The 19,911-nt window shown below is 36.4% G+C and overlaps 1 protein-coding gene across 6 annotated transcripts in view; it reads left to right on the forward strand.

Moving 5' to 3' along the window:
- The window catches only part of CEP162 (centrosomal protein 162), a 45,303-nt gene that overhangs the window by 20,419 nt on the left and 4,973 nt on the right, over window positions 1–19,911 (forward strand). For all 6 annotated transcript variants that reach the window (XM_071443688.1, XM_071443723.1, XM_071443683.1 and 3 more), the window contains 17 exons: window positions 79–201; window positions 882–1,073; window positions 1,241–1,322; window positions 2,158–2,422; window positions 3,603–3,861; window positions 5,552–5,694; window positions 6,494–6,721; window positions 7,268–7,402; window positions 8,288–8,400; window positions 9,179–9,284; window positions 10,113–10,239; window positions 11,143–11,306; window positions 12,709–12,813; window positions 13,856–14,080; window positions 15,183–15,853; window positions 16,670–16,811; window positions 17,795–17,893. In XM_071443688.1, the coding sequence (XP_071299789.1) occupies window positions 79–201; window positions 882–1,073; window positions 1,241–1,322; window positions 2,158–2,422; window positions 3,603–3,861; window positions 5,552–5,694; window positions 6,494–6,721; window positions 7,268–7,402; window positions 8,288–8,400; window positions 9,179–9,284; window positions 10,113–10,239; window positions 11,143–11,306; window positions 12,709–12,813; window positions 13,856–14,080; window positions 15,183–15,853; window positions 16,670–16,811; window positions 17,795–17,893 (3,179 nt within the window). The remainder of the gene's footprint in view (window positions 1–78; window positions 202–881; window positions 1,074–1,240; window positions 1,323–2,157; window positions 2,423–3,602; window positions 3,862–5,551; window positions 5,695–6,493; window positions 6,722–7,267; window positions 7,403–8,287; window positions 8,401–9,178; window positions 9,285–10,112; window positions 10,240–11,142; window positions 11,307–12,708; window positions 12,814–13,855; window positions 14,081–15,182; window positions 15,854–16,669; window positions 16,812–17,794; window positions 17,894–19,911) is intronic.

Below are 19,911 nucleotides of genomic sequence, written 5' to 3' on the forward strand. Positions count from 1 at the left end.
CTCTGATATACTTCTAATTCCAGTGTGATGAAGTATAAATAAGAGAATTTTTGTTTTCTTTAACATTTATCTTCTTAGTTGTATTGCTTGATTCACAAGATTCTGCTGTAGAGCTTCAGAAGGCCATTGAAGCATCGGATGTAGCTCCAGGTGAACAGGATCAGCCTGAAGAAGTCAGTGCAGTTGAAATGAATGAAGCAGGTAAGGGGTGCTTTAGAAAAAGAAAAAAACCAAAGAAAACCCACCACACAACAAAACTCAAAACCTTAAATCTTCCTTTGTTAAAATAGATGACTCCAATGTCTTCACTTGTTCTTAGATTACTGGGAAACATGGAGCCCTTGGCTTTTGCCAACAAATCTTGAAAGCAGGAGGAAATACTTCAGGAAATAATGATGTTTCTGCCACTTGGTTGTTGAAAAGTAGTTTTTGATGCTGCAATTTTATGTTTAAATACCATCTCTTCTGGTTATGTCTCATATCTAAAATTCTTCTGCATTGAACTGAATTATTAAATACATTCTCTTATCAAACTTCACACAACAGTACAGGCCACTAGTATCCAGATTATGGCTGTGATGGCACCTGTTCAAATAGTCATTTAAAATGTTAATTTTGGTAGTGTTAAAATATTGAGATGGGAGAGAATGATGGAGAGGAATGCAAACTGTAGATGAGATAATTTAGTAGGCACTAAATAACTTGGCAACTGTTTCTTTTTATAGGAAAAATGAGATTTTAAATTATTTTTTAATGCACATGATATCACTGTTTTTCCCCACATAATAGACCAAGCTAGTAACTGAAACACAGGCTCCAGTGGGGTGTTTCCCAAAACAGAAAATCCAGTAGTGTCTCTTACAAGGCTGCTTTTTTCTCAGGTACTTCCTATGGACAAGCCACGAGTGACATGGAAGCGCTATACCAGGCCTATCATCACATTGATCAGTCTCTGGGGGACACTGGCGAGCAAAAACTGCACAATTCTGCAGTGCCAGCCTCAGAAGGCTTAGGGCAAGGCATTGCACAAAATAATGACATCTATGCAAAAAACATGTCAACTGTTGATTCAGGTAAATAGCTCAAAGGAAGGCATGTATTGTACAAGCTTGTAAAATGAGTGAACTAGTAATATCTATAATAGTCCATTTATGAAACATTTTTTAATGTTGTCCTTGTAACAAATATTTTTTCTAGGTGGTTTTTTTAATTTGTTTTATATTTATTTCTCATTTTTTAGATTTACCTACTGTGGAAGAATTGATGAAAACAATTACAGGACACATGTATAATACCAGAAATTTTGATGTGGACCCTGAACGGTATTTATTACAAGATGCATTTTAAGACTTGTAGCAATCTAAAGCTGCTAACAATTTGTGAAAAACAGCTCACTAAATAACTTATCTGTATCTTTCTCTAATTAAATACTGAAATTTTGTTACATCCTGCACTGGCATTATGGCATTTGCTGTGAACTGTTAAATGAATTATACAGTGTTAATAGGTTTAGACTAGGGATTCCCATACTTACTTCAGGTAATAAGCAGCAATGTTTGTCAAATCATTTGGAGGAGTATTCATCACTCTCACAGCTAGGATCTCTACCTTCCCAGTCTTCTGCTCTTTCCCCTTCCCCATACAAGGATTTCAGCTCACAACCTGTCCTAGCTCTCCAAACTCCCAAATCTTAAATTCAAAGATGAAGACTCACTGTTGTGAGTCTTACTAACCTATGCTCCATACCTCCCCCTTATTTACTGCAACTGTTCTGTCTAGAGCAGACAGCATAGGCCTTGCAACTATCAGAAATACAGCTTATGCTTAGTAGATGAGTTCTGGGATCTTATATAGCTGCATTCAGCAGAAATACTGCTCATTTTTTAATTAGTGTTAATTGCAGGCTTACAGGTGTTTGTCTTGTAGCCAATTTTGCTACCTCTACAAAAACAGCTGCTGCTGCAAAGCAGCTCTTTTTACACAGATGAAGTGTATGACTAAATCTGCAAGATAGGTCTTAAAAGAGACTTAGTAGCTCTTTGAAATTCAGGCAGTTTTTCCAGCTGATACGTAAAGAAAAAATATCCTGCTTTTTCCAGAGTGATAGAAAAGCAAAAGGTAAAAGTCTTATTATGTATGACTTCTTTTTTCTTGTAGTCCTGTGAAACTGGTGGGTAGCACAGACAATGACCTCATTAGCCACTCACCCTTTGAAGACCCCCAGAATAATACATCTTGGGAGAAAAACTTAGTTGAAAAGTTTAACAGAGAAGAAAGCATCTTTCTACAGACAAGCATGAATGATGATACCTTTCAGAGGATGACTGAGAAAGAAATTCAGACCAGTGAAGTGCAGCCTGATCTACTAAGAGAAAAAATAGGACAAAACTCTCTGCTTTCACAGAGAAGCAAAACTAAAAAAGTAAGTATTACCAACCAGATTTTTGTTATATGGAAGTAATTTGAAAAGGTATGTATTTTTAGACTGCCTGTCACTTGATTATGCTCTGATGTTAAGAAATTGAGAGATCTGAGAAATTGATGTGTTTGTTTTTCTTGAGAGTCTCATGTTGCCATTGCTACTGTTAGAGGTCACCAAATCCAGTGTATATTGGGTCCAGTGGGATTCTTCTTGTCCCAGCCCAACATGTGGAAGGCTGCTGCAATGCCATATCTCCAGCTCAAGACAGTGATGTCTCTGAGCATGTGAGCGTTGGAGGGACACTTGTAAATGCACAACAGGCTCAGAACAGGGAGCATTTGTACAGAGACAACAATTAGAAATGCAGTTCAGTAAGAACATAGGAGGGGCTGCAATGGTCAGTGTACAGCTGAGTCAGACAAGTGTGCTGACCAGCAACCTGGTCATGTCACCAGCTTTTTTAATCTGTTTTTTTCCTCTATTTCCAAGACTTGTTTCTTACTTCTATTTTGTTCTTTCCCTAGAGATCCTGTAAATTTTCCATATTCTTACAATCATCTCAAACATCCCAGTACAAGATTTATCTAATCCCAAAACTTCTCCTTGCATCCCCAAATTATTTTCTCCTTGCCTCCCCTATATTAGCTTCACATTCCTTTAGGCAGTCATCTTTTGTGTGTGCAAGGCATTGTAGGGACAGAGGTTTGGCTGATTTATCCTGGTGGATTGCTCTTTAGGGCAAACAGGCTAAACTTTTTCGTCTCTTGGTCTTGGGAGTTGTGTGCTTTGTTTTTGATGGTCAAGTTTAGCAGAGTTCCTCTGCCTACCACTGTTCCTTTATTCATGGCTGGGTTTCTATATCCACTGTGTTTATTAGCCTTTACTCATGTCCTACCTTATTTGGTAAGCAAAAGACCCTGTAATGTACAGTACAATTAAAATAAAAATACATTTTCCCAGATCAATTAAATAGAGGCAGTACAAAGTACTTGCCTTTGTGTAGTTCTGAAGTAGTACAATTCTGCAAAATTACTTACTACTAATTTGTTTAAAAATAATGCTTGCCATCACCCTGAGTCTTATTTTGTAATTTTGGCAACTGGTTCTATGTTTTCACTGGTGAATGCTACCCCTACAGCAGAGCCTAAAACTTGCTTTAAACCAATGTGTTCTGTCACAGGCTCTTCGGTCTTGTTCCTTGAAGAATGAAAGATCAGAACCAATGTCAACCAAACCAAAGAATATTAGAAGTCCAGCACCTGTACATAAAAAGAAACCTTCACATGGTCCTCATGGAATGGTTAGAAGTTCTGGCTACGGGAAGCCCAGTTTACTTTCAAAGCAGTCTTTTCCAGTCAGTGAAAAGAAAACACCAAAAGAAACTTTCAAAAAGACTTGTATGAAAGCCAGAAGTCCTGCAGATAGAGCAAAATCTAAAGGTAATTGTAAGTTTTGAGAGTTTTAATTCTGAGTTTAAGAGCCAGAGAGATTTGCTTTTTATGCTTCACATTAAAAAAAAACCCAAATGTTGTAGAGAAATCTAAACTCAAATGCAGTTAAGTACTGATTTTTTTCTGTATTAGCATGAAATAGCTGTGAGAGAGACTTTTATATGAATCTTTTTAGTCTTGCTTCATCTCCACTCACATTTACCACCACTAGGTTTGAGACTTATCTATTGTTCACCAGCAAGACCAAAAGAGTAAAAAAAGCTGGTGTTCAAAAATTAATATCTACAAGTTGACATTTTTCATTACAGTAAATGCAAAGATTTGCTGACTCACTAACTTGTATGTTTGAAGCTGAATTCCTGTTCTCAGCTTCTTTTGATCTTTGGTTTCCTAGAGTACAAAAGAAGTACTAAAAAGGAAGTGCTATTTTCTGTTCATGTCTCTTGGAAACACTATGGAAAGGAGAATACCAATGTAATCCTGTGAAAGCTGGGTTGCAAGGAAACTTTTTATTTTGGGGTGAAGCCCAAAGAATTTCATGAGATAATTCATCTTAAGCTTATTCAGCTTAATTCAGACAATGTTTGCTATCCCTGAGGCATGAGCAAGTAACACTACAGGTACCCAGGCTTAATGCACTTCTAGCATGCAGTGCTTTTAAAAGCCCTGCAGGTAGTGTCAGGAAAAGCAGTTTAGGATTATTCACCTGTCTTAGGGAGGTGCTTCAGTGGCAGCTGTTGAACTGGAGGACCTCAGTTCCTCAGTACATTGATGTGTCTCTCCCTGAGGAAGAGGTTTTACAGCCTGGTGAAGGTGGTAAAGTGAATGACAAGTATTGGGAAAATAAGACTACAGGCTTCATTCACACTTGCTCTTCCCTCTCTGGCTATAACTGTTCATGATAGTTCAATTTTATGTGATTTCAGAAAATTAATCTCACCTGGCTGCATTCTGCAGGGGCCTCTTCTATAGCTAGGAGGAGAATAACATTGAATCAAGAAATTGCCAAGTCATCAGTGCTAAGGGAGCACCTTTCTGAGGGGTGTGTGACACTAAAAAGGCATGAGATTTAGAAGAGAATCATTGTCTGGTGGGGTTTTTATTCAGGTGTAACATTCCTAAGCAGGAGCAGTTGAAATGGCAGTTGTAGTTACTATCAGAAGGCTGAGATGTGAACAGTTCCATGTATGTTAGTGACTCTAGAGGGATCTTTCCTGATTTCTTACTCCAGTCAAGTTGTTATTTGATGCAACAAATAAATGTTGCATTTCTTTCTGTACTGTCTGCAATCCAAAGTCTATTTTGAAAATTGCTATGTCTTATCTTTCCCATACCTTGAAATATTTTGTGTTTATGTATACTTAGATAACTGGCTGCTTCTAAAGTGGAGGAGTGAGGTTAACCTTGTTTTGTGAAGGATTTATTATCCAGCTGCTTGTTTCAGTTGTTCTCTTGGGTTTTGTTTATCTTGTCATCTGTTCCTTACTTTAAAAAAAATAAAAACCCTCCAACTTTTCCATAGTATATCATTGTTCTCAACTTTCTGTATTTCAGTCAAAATTCAGGTTGTAGAATAATTTATATACCTACAGGTTGGATCACATGAATACATATTTTTTTTAAAGGACATAAAATTCTGAATATAATTTGTTCTATTTTACTTTCTGCCTAAATGAAGAAGCCTTATTTGCTACTAGGATAATAAGATCTGCAGCAAATGAACCAACTTTGGAGGGAAGTATTAACAGAGTTTTGTCTGGCCAATCAGTTGTTAGTAATCTTGGACACCAGGCTGAGGATTATAACAGGCAATATCATCATGTGAGTAATAACCAGTGTTGCTCCTAATTATAGCATGTACAACTTGGTCTGCAAGCCTATTTTTTCAAGGCTTTTAACAATTATCATAAGGTTGGTAAATACTGAAGTAGTGAATGAAGACTTCCCTTTCGTCAAATACTACTTTTTACTTTTAAAATATGCAAATATAATTTTACTGCTTTTCAGTTGCTTGGATAGTGCTGTTGGCTTTGGTGAGTCTATATAAGTAAAGTGGCTTATTAAATTATAAAAATTACTATTTCATTGTAAAAGAAGGTTAAATATAACTTCTACTTATAATATTCTCCTATGAATGTTTAAACAGTATTACTGTTCAGGGATTTTTCCTATTTGCATTGCATTAAATATTTAATAGTACCTTCTGGCTTCTCCAAGTTGACTGAATTTACAGTACCATAATGATTTTTCCTTCTCCCTTATCAACTGCATAAAAAAGCTATTCATTGAATACCCAAAGCATTGCTGCTTTTCTAAAAGTAAGATGATGCATAATTATAATTATGGTAACAATATAGTGGCTGTCATATGAGATGTATTAGTTTCTTTTTGGATTTTTTTGTCGTCTTTTCCTCATATATATTTTGCAAATGAGGTCACTCATTAAAATGAATATAGGATGTTTTGCTATTAAAGTGTTGGGGGTTTGTATTTTGGGTTGTTTTTTCAAGTGCCTTGTGTTGTTGCTGAGAGCTAGACAAACCAGTTAAATAAAGCTGATAAGCAGAGTTCTGGTAAACAATCAACTCAGTGTAATGTTTCCCTGAATTGTCTGCCCTAGGACTTATCATTTTCCCCTTCCAAAAGCTGTGATAGAGAGCTGTATTTGTTAAAACGACTACAAACAGCAGAGGAGGACCTGAACAGAGCTCGGGATTTGATTCAGCAGCTGGCCAGCAAGCTTTCACAAAAAGAGAAGGAGATGGAGGCCAAGGTAGTGGAACTGAAAACACAGCATGAAAAGGAGCTCTCCCATCTGGGTCAGGAAAACTATGTTCTTCAGAGTAAGGTACTTTATCATCTTGTATCCTGTGCCTATAGAAGAGAAGAAACATTGCTTCTGAAAATTGAATCAATATTACTTTAGATGAGGTGTTGATGAGGAGAAAATCCAAATTTACAGACACCCTGTAATGCATACCTGCTGTTATATTTATTGCCTGTAAGACATGAGGTTTTTTTTTTCCTGGAGATAAACCTTGTTATCCTGAGTTCCCTTACTTTGCTATTTTGAGAGTCTTGCTTCAAGTTTTTGCAAAGATTTGATTCACTCCCACAGATACCACTTGTATGAAATATTCCCAGATTTATTCCACTATACGCTTGTTGAGAATAACTCCCTGCATCATAACATACCCTCTTGTCTAGAGACATAAGAACAGAAGCTTCTAGCTTTTCCCAAACATTTTATACCTTTTCTCTCTTTCATAATGCTTCTCCAATTAGAGCCACTTGTTGGTCTGCTCTGATACCATAATGAAGAGACCACAGTCTTGTAGAAAAGTCCGTGTTGCTAACAAAACTTTCTTATTGTTTGTGTGTCTTCTTCTGAAAGCTAAGAAGTATGGAAGAGATTACCCAAGAAAAGAGGTGGACCCATGCAGCAACAATTCCTATAACTGAGGAAAAACTGGCCCAAATACAAAAAGAGATTGAAGATCAAGAGGTCATTATTCAAGGTTATCAACAGGTAACACCATACATCATGTTGAACTGTGTTCTATCCAGTTTCAGAAACAAAACTGTTTAATGATTACTACTTTTCTGTTGAAATCAGGTATCTTGTTTTCTAAAAAGGGGATGGAATTTAGGTGTGAAAGGCAAACATATTGCAGATTTAAATAGTCTTTCATACGTCTAGTTTGGACTAAGTTTTTCCACAGATCCATGTAAATGTTCTAAATTGTAAAAATCAGTAACTTTTCAGTTGAGAACTTAATGGTCAATGAAGAACCACAAACTTTTTCCCAAATGTAGCTGAAAATTAGTGCTTTTAATCAGTATTTGAAATCTGAAAAATTTTGGTTTTTAAAATGTTTTTCTCAAGATCTGAGCAGCAGATTTCAAAGTAACCTTAATAGCATGCCTGATTTGTATTACTTAGTCAAGTGGAGAAATAGATAATTCAAGCTTAATAATCCTTTTGAATACTTGCAGCTGTAAAATCCAGTGGGTAGCTCAACCAGCTTCCAGCTGATGCTCAGCATGATTCCTTGATATAAACACAATGTCTTTCCAGTATGGCTGTGAGCATCCCAGACAATGGTGATTTGTGTCCCCAGGACTAGAGCATGGGCAGGCTGAGCTCTGATCTATCAACACTCACCCCTGAACACGTTTTCAGATTATAGTTGGGGTAGTTTATAGAGGATCTGTCTTAGCTCCTTCATGCAGAGTGAGCAGACACTTGGATGAAATTGTAAATAGTGAAAGTAGATAACCATTTTAGAAGCTCAGTAATTAAATATTCAGTGTTTTCTTCCACTGCTTCAGCAGGTAAACTATGTGATTCATAGAAAATTCTTCTATAACTGAAGAAAACAGTAATCTCTGAACTTTGTCTGTCTCAACTTAGGAAAATGAGAGGTTATACAAACAAATGAAAGAGCTACAAATCCAAAACAAAAAAAATGAGGAACGGATGTTTAAGGAGAATCAGTGCTTAAAGTCTGAATTAATACAGTTAAGGTAGGCTTATTTGCATATCTGACCTAAAATCTCTAGAATTTTCTGCTGTTTTTTTTTTTTTTAAATGAAGAACCATTGCAGAGTCTATCAGGTGCATGTTTTCTAGTGTTTCTCAGGTTTGTGGTCTTGTTTCTTCTTTTGAGAATTGATTTGTGTTGATTATGGGCACTTAATTCTTTGTTTTCTTGATGGTGTTGCAAACCTGTGGGAAGACTGGAGACTTCCACTTGGGAAATATTTCAATGTTCTTATTCATATCAAAATACATAATACATTATGCTGCACTTGTTCTGATATTTTGGCTCTGCTGATGTTGTTAAGATGTTTTGATGCTGTTGTAAGATACACAGTAAATCAGGGGGCACAAGAGGTTCTGCTAGTGGAGAAACAATTCTATTCCCTGCATTGTAGGTCCTGTGAGATTTGCATCCTGTGCTAGTAATGAGGAAAAACAACCTAGCAATTGTGTGTACTCCTAATCTACAGATCTTTGCTATGGAGAGGCCTGTAAATGAGTTCCACTGATGCAGGGTAGATTTTTATTTCCTTCCCTTGTGTAGTCCAAATAAACTAGTTCATGTGAGGTGAGAAGACTTGGCCTTACAGTGAATTTTGTTTGTGTATAAATATTGTGTATGTTTGTTTCTCTTTTTGTTTTGAACCTGCCCAGATTGACTGTGTGCTACAGTTTGGGGGGCACGGGGTTGTGTTTGTTTTTCAGTGGCCACTGATAGTATGCTGAATCACATTGCATGACTGCTTTTCTGTTGTTGTTTAGAGAAAAGATAGAGAAGATTAACAACCAATCACGAGTCATGCAGGATTCTGAACCTGGCAGAAATCAGAGTTTCACAGAATTGATTTCAGAGCTTCGAGTAGCACAGGTAGGGATATACCAAGCCTGTAAGATAACAGAGTGTAGTGCCTTTGCATGTAGCACAGAAATACAGCTAATACCACTGGAAACACAAGGAGCATGTGTGGCCCAATGCACACAGGCCTGATGTGGCCTGCTCAGCAGTTCAGGATAGGAGCTCACTAGCAGTAACAAACCTACATGTACATGCCTAGACACTTGGTCTGTTTACCGGCTGCTCCCAAAATCTCAGGCCCCCCAGCTGATTTTTGCTGTACCTGTGCATACCTAGGACCAAGGGGCTCCATCTCCAGAGGTGGCTCTGGCACAAAGACCTTTTGTCCTACTTGGTCTTGAAGTTTGCTGGCAAACTTCAGGACCAAGTTTCTGTGTAGCAAAAAGAGAGACTGTCTGCAGAAAATGGCAAGAAGTAGAATGTAGTAGGATGAACTGTTGGACAATACATTTGACCACTTATCCTACAGTCTTCAGTCTCAGAAGTAAGTCAAGCCATTTTCTTTACTGACCCTTTCAAAAGGCAGAGATTTTCTACTTCTATGACAGTTAAGTAAGGCTTAAAAAATCTGGAGTTTGGGTTTTTTTAAATTTAAATTTGGGTTGGTTTTTTTTTTTTAAGCTTATGTTTTCCCATGATCTTTGCAGGGGAAAGGGCCTGACAATAATACCAAAATTGCAGGGCCTGACAATAATACCAAAATTAAAATACCTTATTGTTGCTGTGGTCGGATGTAACTGTTGCGATTTAATCTTTGTGTGATGAAAAAGCATGCTCAGGGGTTTTGTTTGATATTATGTGTTTAGCTTTTCATGGTTTACTGTTTTTTCTAAAATCTAGAAAGAAGAAGCTAAATTGCAAGAAGAGATAAGACGTCTAAAACAAGATAAACAAGCTCTTGAGGTAGACTTGGTACAAGCCAAGAAAGAGAGAGATTTAGCCAAAGTCCAGATTGCATCTGCATCAAGTAAAGCACCTTCATTTTGTTGAATAATTTTGCTTACTTTGCATTTCAGTAAATAAATATGTAACAAAAACTTGTTTCTTACTAAAGTATTACTTAGTGAAATGCATCTAGACCATTTACAAATACTGTCTAAACTTCTAACAAAAGCATACAGTGAAGGACATGCTGCAGTACTTTTGGTACTCTGTTAGAAAGTATCTTCCTGTATCCAACCAAACTCTTTGTTGTGACCTGTTAAGTTTGATTTCTTGCCAATCTTTCACTGGATGTAGAAAAAAAAATATTTCAATTATGTGACAACTCTGTTCATAAGAAAAGATTTACTATGTTACATCTTAGTCCCCTATTTAGTTCTTCCCCATTTTTTACCTATAACTTACACCTTGGGACTTTTTTCAGCATCTTATCAGAGATTTTTCCAGTTTGAATTAATGAGAGAAGGCTCAAAATTGGACTCTCCCATTTCCAGTGTCAGGCATCACAAATGCTAAGTGCAATAATACTTACCTACAAGTCTCTTCTGAAAATGCTTGATCCCTAAATGGGAGGAGTATGATCAATAAACATCAAGGCATATATTCTATGTTGTCATTCATCTTGATGATGAAGGTCTGTTTATTAGAGCATGATCAATAACAGATCTCTCTGAAATTCAGTCTTAAATACTTTCTATAGTGAACTGTAAGCCATTGAGTACTGCTGTGTATGAGAAAAATAAAAGGGTTTTTACAAATACTGTTGCTTTTAAAATCCCAATTAGGATCTGGTTTTAAAATTACTTCAGTAACAGTGTTGTCAAAATGGTAAATGTATGAAATCTGCTGAGGAAGACAGTGTTGACTAATTACTTCTTCAATACATAATTACTAATAAAACAATTCTAAGAATGTTTTATTCTTGTAGGTGAGAAGTCTTATGAATTTAAAATCATGGAAGAATCGTACAAACAGGAAATTACTCATTTAAAAAAAAGACTTCAGTGGTATGCAGAAAATCAAGATCTTCTGGATAAAGATGCAGCCCGTCTTAGAGATGCAAGAGAAGAAATTGAGAAACTAAGACTAGAGGTGATAATATCTAGCTTTATGTAAGAGGTTGGAACTGAAAATTGGTTTGTTTTTTTCCAGTGATGACTGTAATGTACTTATTTCCTTCATAATAATTCCTTTTTTTTGGTATATTAGATTGGTTCTATTGGACATCTTGCCGATGCTTCTGGGAACAATAGTAACATGCTTCCCTAAAACCTTTAAATTTCTTGACCTAAGGGAAAGAAGTATATTGTTATGTTAACAACCAGGAACACCCTTCTTCTCATTCTCTTTTCCTCCTTTATGCTCCATAGTAACTTAGGCAACACATTTTGTTTCTCTTAAGTACCAGTTCTAAATTATTTCTTAGGAAAAGCTCCCTGGTTACTGTGGCGGGGGGGGAAACCCAAAACACTTGAAATCTAAACAAAACTAATACAAGAATCTTGAATACTGGTGAGACTTGCATTGTCTACTTGTCAGTATGTTAGACTTAGGATTCATTAAAAAAAAATTTACCAGTGCTAAAATATAACTGATCTTGGAATCTTTTATGATCTTTTATTAGAGAGATCAAAGATAAAACAAAATGCTTCTGAAGGAGCAGCCAGGGACACACACCACCATATCTATTAACCTTTGTTCAAGATACCATTCCTGTGAAAGAAAATATTTTTATTGGCATTTTCTCTGGGCTGGACTGGTGTCTAAAAATTCTGGTGCCTAACGCTGTGACTTCATAGAAATAATCAAATCAGTCAAACTATAAAATGCTGGCATAAAAGCATGACTTAGCATGACTTGGTAATATTACCAATCTGGGAGAGAATTCAAGATAGGAATATTTTTAAATATCCAGGGTATAATATCCTTGTACAGAGATCATAGTGGCTAATAAAGCTAGGAAATTCAATTTTAGATTTTAGCTTTAAGTCCTCGTGACCAGGCATCACAGGAATGCAGGAACATGAGTTAGCCAGGCCCTGATTCTCAGCTGGGACTCAGCTTTTATTTAGGCACAACTTAACATTTCCTTTTGGCTGCTTCTATATCTCATGACATAGTGTAGCATTGCAAATCACAAACCATTTCCTAAACTCATCCTGAAATCATGGAATGCACTGTAGCACTTTATATGACAGCTTACAAGCCTGTATACTTGTAGTATGAAAGAAAGGAGCAGTATTCCTGGTATAAAGACAAGAGTGTCCCAGAGCTGAAATTCTCTTTTCGATTTCCATATCTAGTTTCAGTTGCTTTGGAGAAGGAAGCTGTCATGGAGGTTTAGAGTCTGAAGAATCAGTTAGTACAGAAATTACCATTATGAGTTTTTCAATGGCAGCATACTTCCATTGTACTATGTGTTTTTGAAATGCTTTTGTACTACAGGACAATGTCTCTGAATATGTTTCAATTTGTTTTCTCATAAATTGGACAGGTTGAGAAGCTCAGAGCTGACGCAGGAGATCAGTGTGTGCAACAGAAGAAACGTTTGCGAGACAGAGCAGCAGATGCTAAAAGAATTCAGGATCTTGAGCGACAAGTATGCAATAAAAGAACTCTCTCTCATTTAAACTTTGTTTCAGATAAAGTCTCTTAAAACCCCAGTGCCTTGATAAGGATAAAGCATAGCATGAAGTTCTGTGATAAAGTAACTTGTGTTATTAGACACTCATAAGCACAAGAGCAATTATTTACTTAGAATAAGTAAGTCTTCTAGCTACTATATTCAACAAGCTGGTATCCCTTTTAAAGTCTTTTAAAATAACTGTTCAGAGTTTCTTTAAAAGGGGCAAGAGGGCAAAGCCAAAGCTTGCTAAGACTCCTGTCCACATTCAGTAATTCCTTAACAGTATGATGAATTTCAGCCAAGTTGACTCAAGAGTAGGGGTTTAAATTCTGTTGGATTCATACAAGATTCATGAAAACTGGGGGAGTGAAGACCTTAAAATCCATGTTTCTACTAAAAAAAACTCAAGTGGAAGTGAGCCTTCCTGAATTTTAGGAGGTAGCAGTTGCATTGGTTAGGGATGTGGGACTCATGGGCAAGAGCCTTTGCAGAATTCTGATATGAATATCTTATCTACAGATAAGAGAGGGACTTGTTATTAATGCTGCATGCAAAGTGTTAGTTTTACATGATTGCATACGACAAAATAAAAGACATATAATCTATTATTGGGAGAATAATTCCAATATTGCTATGAAATATTCTTAACAGTTGGAAAAGTAGAATGTGAATGCAAATCCAGGAAAAAAAAGCATATTCACAGCACTAAAAGCCATTCTCAAATCCCTTTTTTTGACTTTCTTTAGACTATTGATATAAGGTAATCTGAAGACCAGAGCAATATTTTATTTAAGATCATGTGTAAGTTAGTCAGTAAGAGACAATGAGTCTTGCTTTTCTGTAAACAAAACCATAAATGGGAGGAATATAAAATAATTCTCAATATATGCATCTATGGTTTTCATTCTTCCGCCTTAATGGAATTAAATTTGTTAATACTCTGTCACTTACTTTTGTTCCCTTTTCATTAGAACTTTATTATTTTTAACCTTTGACTTAATTTTCTTATGAATAGATCAGAGAAATGGAAGGAATTCTAAAAAGAAGGTATCCAAATTCTTTGCCTGCTTTGATTTTTGCTGCTGCTGCTGCTGAGAAAACGAATGATCTTTCAGCTAAAACAAACACAGTTGAATTTTTGGAGAGAAGAATAAAGAAATTAGAAACTGAACTTGAAGGTAAAGATGATGAAGCTAAGAAAAGCCTTCGTGCCATGGAACAACAGTTTCAAAAAATAAAGGTAAAAGTTGAGTAGTCCACCTTGCAAGTAACAGTCACAAGGCAACTAAGTGTAACACAGGGTAGTGGTTAAAACTGAAGGCAAAGACCACATTCAAGGGGAAAAAATTATTCAAAGAATTCAGAACCAGAATTTCAGTACCTTCAGCACCTAAGATAAATAAAAATAGCATTGAAATTGTTAGGGTAGTATTAAAATGAAGAGGACATGTTCTCAAGGCATAATAATTTAATTCTTACAATTAAGGTAAGTAGTTTTCACCCTGTGGGTCAGAGTAGAGCTGCTTCTCTAATTCCTTGTTGTACCAAAGTCTGTGATTTCAGAGGTCTGCTGACTGAGAATTTCTGCAGGGAACATTGGGAACCACTAAACATACTGTCAAAAAATTACATGATAGTGAGCCTAAAGACTTCCATGTTAGGAAACATGGAAGTCTGGAATTTTACTTAAAGGAGAAGGTGAACTGCACAGGTGCTTAATGAGCAAGAAAAGAAAGAATTGGTCAGTTGTTCCACCTTTTCTCCACAAGTCACTCATCATACTTTCCTCAAAGGCCATCCAAGCTATTAAGAAGGTTAGGTTTTCCTCAACTCATTAGGAGGAAAGATTGTATCTCTCTCTGAATTCATACTTCTTTCTTCATACTTAGAAATACATAAAAAGAAAGATCTGTTCTGTTAAAAATTAGAATGTTTTGAAAAATGTGAAATACAACTTTGAACATGTGACATGAATGTTTGCCAGCATGTCATAAGTACATAATGACAAAATTAACATTGGTAGCATCTGAAGAGAATTCAATTGCATAAAAATGAAATATTTTCTTGTCAATATAATTGTCTATCCTATAATTAGTGCATCCATTGTGATTAGATTTTTTGTAGTAAATTTTCCAAGTAATTCTGTTTTACAGCAAACTTAATTATTTCACTTGCTAATTTCTGAATTGATTGAGTAGTTTGTTAGTAATCCTGATTTGTATTTTGTCTTCTGAAGTCTTTCTTCAGAAGGGCAGTAACTTTAAAGAATAATAGGAATGGCTAATAATAACAGTACACTTAAGAAACTGCTTTTTTGTCCCTACTTTCTACTCCCCTCCTAGATACAGTATGAACAAAGACTTGCAGAGCTTGAGCAACTACTTGCCTATGAATTTATGAATGAAACACCAAAACTGAATGGTGATAAAGCCACTTCTGCAGAACTTGAGCAGGAGCTTCAGAATCTAAAGAAGACCCATCAGATCACTGTTGGAAACCTCCAAACAGAAATCGAAAATCTTAAAAGTCAAAATTCCCAATTAAAACTCAGAAGTAAAAATGATAATAAAGACTTAGAGTCCGTGGACTCTAAAATGAAACAAGGTAGCACAAAAGACAGGTTGTTAAAATTAAATGAAGAACTGGTCACCAAAAATAGAGAAATACAAGACCTCACAAAAACTGTAGAGAAACTTCAAAAAGAAAGGATGGTGATGTTGTCTGATAATAATTTGAGAAATAAAGCAAACACTAATGGGAACTCTACAGAGGTCTTGAAAAAGAATACCTTAGCAACAGATAGAAGGAATTCCAACAACACTGAAGCCTGTCTAAGCATTTTCAATGATGACAAAACACACCAACCACATACCTTCTCTGATTCTCATCTCTCGGAAGTTGTGCAAGAAAATGCCCATCTGAAAGAGGAGCTGGAGAAACTGTCCCTGGAAATGAGCCAGCAGCGGGTGAAGTCTCAGGCAGCACTGGCTTATTCTGAAAGCAACATGCGAAGGTAAATGCTCAACATATTCCTTTAAAAACCTTCTCAAATTGTTGGCAAACATAGGATTGAAGTAGCATATTAACATGTCAGCCATGTGTGAAGGTTATATATATATATATATATATATGTTTGCTTATACCTTCATTTGTGCTGTTTCTAGCTTTGGGGGTTTTTTTTAAAGCAGTGCACTGTCACATTTCTTTCTACAGGCAAACCTATGTTAATGCTTTTATTAATGTTACAATTTCTTATGCTTTTAAGTAAAATGTCTGTGTAAATCATCATATCTTAGATGCTTTGTGTTTTATGGCATTAATACTTGGTCCATGTTCTTTCCTTCAAACCTGGAGTGTGCTTTCAGTGGAATTAGCTAACTGTAGAAACCTTATACTTTACCTAGTCTCCCTTACATCCCTTCACAATCAAAGTAGAAGAAATTGACATGCAATTTAGATTATAACACATTATTTTCTAAAATAGATATCTAAAAGAAGATAGCTGCATTATGATTAAAAAGCATGTGTTCTCTTGTCACTGTTTTAATAGGATGAACCAACAAAGATGATTGACTGAATTTTTTGTATCCTAACTGCCTCTAATTAGATGATGCACATATCCACCACAGTAGGTTTCCCACCCTTTTCTCCTTTCAGAGCAATATAAGTAATGGTGATCCTGTCTTGCAAGGTTTTGTTATGAAATATACAAGATATGCTGCCTTTAACATTTTGGTTATTTTGTGTGTTCAAGTGAGAAGCTGCTGCATTTTTGAAGAACTGTCTGTATCTGCTTTACTACATCTCACTTTTCTCTTGCTCTGTTCAGGATGCAGGAAGACACAGAGGAATACATTGCATCTCTGAAAGCCTCCCACCAGAGGGAAGTTGAGAAGATTGTTTGCCAGCATGCAAAGGAACATTCTACTTCTAAAGTAGCTGAACTAAAGAACAGAATTTCAGCACAGGAGGTAAGATACAGTTGATACAATACTTAGCTATAGATATATCTTAAAGTTATTTCTTTCTGTATTACTATAAACGTACTTTCTTTAAAGTAGGACCTATTGTTTCAAAAATCATCCTGTGCCACAGTATTCATAAAATCCCAGAATGGCTGAGGTTGGAAGGGACCTCTGAAGGTCATCTTGTCCAACTGCTCTGCTCAGGAAGGTCATCCAGGACCATATCCAGGTGGCTTTTGAGTATGTCTAAGGAGGGTGATTCCACCACTTCTCTGGGCTATTTTACACATGGTATAAAGGGTAGAAAGAGCTGTTTCATTCAGATTATTTAACATTTTAAAATGAGGAAAGTAACTTGAAGATTGAGGCTTGTTTTCATGTACTACATATGTACCTATGTGCTATTTAACAGCCCATGCACACACACATGTTGGAGGCAGTGTTGTTAATGCACACAGCACTTACACCTGCAGTGCTACAATCACAGAAACTTAGGATGTGAAGGGGTTGGAATGGACCTCAGAGATCATTGATCATACTTGTGATCATACTCACAAGCTCCCTTGCCCTGGGCAGGGACACTCTTACTAGAACAGGTTGCTCAAGGCCTTATTCAGCCTGGCTTTGAACAGTGCCAGGTTTGTGGCATCCACAGCCTTCCTGGGCAGCCTGTTCCAGTGTTTCATTACCCTCACAGTAAAGAATTTCTTCCTAATATTTAACCTAAACTTCCTCCATTTTAATGTGTACCCATTATTCCGTGTGCTATCACTACAGTTCCTGATCTTGAGTCTCTCTGGATTCCCTGTAGGCCCCTTCAGATACTGGAAGGTTGCTATGAGGTTTCCACACAACCTTCTCTTCTCCAGACTGAACAGCCCCAACTTTCTCAGTGCTGCTTATTTTTTTCTGTACTTCTCCTGCATTGGTTTTCACATGTTGTCATGGGTGTGTATGCTAATGACAAAAGATTTTTAAACCTTTTTTAGATATTAATAAAACATCTTCAAGAACAACTTGGTGAACAAGAGAGACGTCAAGAAGCTCTTCTAGTTTCACAGATAAGAGAACAACTTCTACAAAAAGAGGTATATTTAAATTTCAATGGGGATACCTTAGTCTAATAAGGGTTTTCAGCATAATTCATGTCAAGCCTGAAATAATATGTAGTAAAATAAGTCTTAGAAACAAAATCTTTGTCAGTTGCTTCTACATCAATTATCCCTGAGAATGCAAGGTTTTTCTTGTGTGTGTGACCAGGAGAACAACGCAGAACAGAATGCAAAACTTTGACCTTTTTTGATGTTAATATTTTTATTATTATTTTGTTTGAAATGTCTGACATCTGTATGAAGTTTGATCAGTAGGTTAACCCAGATTTTCATATCCTCTGAGAGTTATGCTGGGTGGTGGTAAATAGACCACAGGACTTTTTTCTTCATTCCTCTTAATTAAGAGGATTTTTTATTACTGTTTTCAAAAGCTTTTCTTTTTTCATCCTCCATTGCCATAAAACTGACTTAGGCAGTTACATTCTTGGCTTTCTCCTCTGCTATCTCTGAAACTTAATGTGCCTTAAGAAAGGAGAGCTAGCTATAAAAGTTATGAAATTCAATGGGTTTTGAGAGAAGTATATAGGCTGTTTTTTTCCTAATCTTCTACTTCAATCAATAGCAAATAATCTAAAATTTACACTTGTTCTTATCCTTGCATTTGGGTTAATGTTGGATCAAATTGGTGTCCACCTTTTAGCTCAAGCTTTTGGAATCACTAGCTATGCATTTGTTGTTCTTGAAGTAGTGCCAGTCTTTGTTGCCATTTCCTGTTCAGGAGGATGTAGTCTGTCTCAGCATTGTGCCTGTGCTTCATTCACCATCTGCTTGATGTATGAAGATCATTAATTTTAAATTAATTTTGATAATACTCTAACTTGCAAGGATTAATAAAAGTGATTAATCTTAATCTTACTAAACTCAGACTTATCTGGGTATTTATCTTACACATGCAAAATTCCACCTCTGTTGTGAAGTATTTCTATAAAACTGTGGGTTTGTAGGGGGAGAAAAAAGATGTCCTATTAAACAAGTTGTGTTTAATTATTCTGTTTGCAGAATAGAGACTGAGACTTTGGGTTCATATAGGTGTTGGCTTTCCTTGCAAATCTTGTTTCATTCCAGTGGTGTCAGTATATGTAATATTTCTTCCTGGAAAAACAGAGCAAGAGTACAATGAGACAAATGTTGTTGTTTCCTCTGTGACTGCTTTACAGGTTATTGACAGTGATGGTTTAAGAGATCACCCACATGGTAGAGCCAACTTCAAGGTGCTGGTATTTAAGAAAATGTAAAGGAGTATCTTTGTTACAGAAATCATTGCAAGACTGTACAGAGAAAAATATCTATGCCTTGCTTTTGCCCTCTAGCACAACTTCTGTACTGCTTTTAAAATACATCTTTAGCATTAAAAGGTTCAATAAGTTTTGCTGAGAAAAGAAGACAACCAGACCTGCAAATGGAAATAGTAGTGACAGGGGAAAGCACCTCAGTGGTAATAGGATGGAGTCCTGTGTCTAAAATGGTGGTACATCCAAAAAGGCAGTTTTTCCTGAGGCTTCTTGGAAGATTTTTATTTGAATACTAATCTCAGAAATGCTGTTCATGGATGTTTTCCATTAACTGAGTGCTTCCTTTCCTTAACAGCTTGCACATAGCACTGCATTGTATTTGACGTGGTTCTGTCGCTGGCAAAATACACAGAGCCTCTTTTCTCCTGGGGCTTTTTTCCCTTCATGAGATCTTTCCACTATGATTTTTTAATTGTGTTTAATTATATACTTGAGACCACACATCAGCCCTTCCCTTTAGCAGCCAAGCAGCAGACATTCATTTGCTCAGATCATTTGAAACTAAGACTTCTGCTCCTCTGAAAAATGTGGCTGAACAGTTCAAAACTGCTGGAGTAATGGACAGGCAAAAACATCCTGACACAGGCCTTGTTATTTTAGAAAGCCACCTTGAAATGTGTAAGTAATAGTAAGCTGCCTCAGAGTCACTTCTCAGTAAGAGTGATAACATCTTATGAGGACACAAAGCTTCCAGCTACCTGA

This window comes from Agelaius tricolor, unplaced genomic scaffold, assembly GCF_023055355.1.
Source record: "Agelaius tricolor isolate 1412-34295 unplaced genomic scaffold, bAgeTri1.0.p SCAF_1, whole genome shotgun sequence".
NCBI lineage: Eukaryota > Metazoa > Chordata > Aves > Passeriformes > Icteridae > Agelaius > Agelaius tricolor.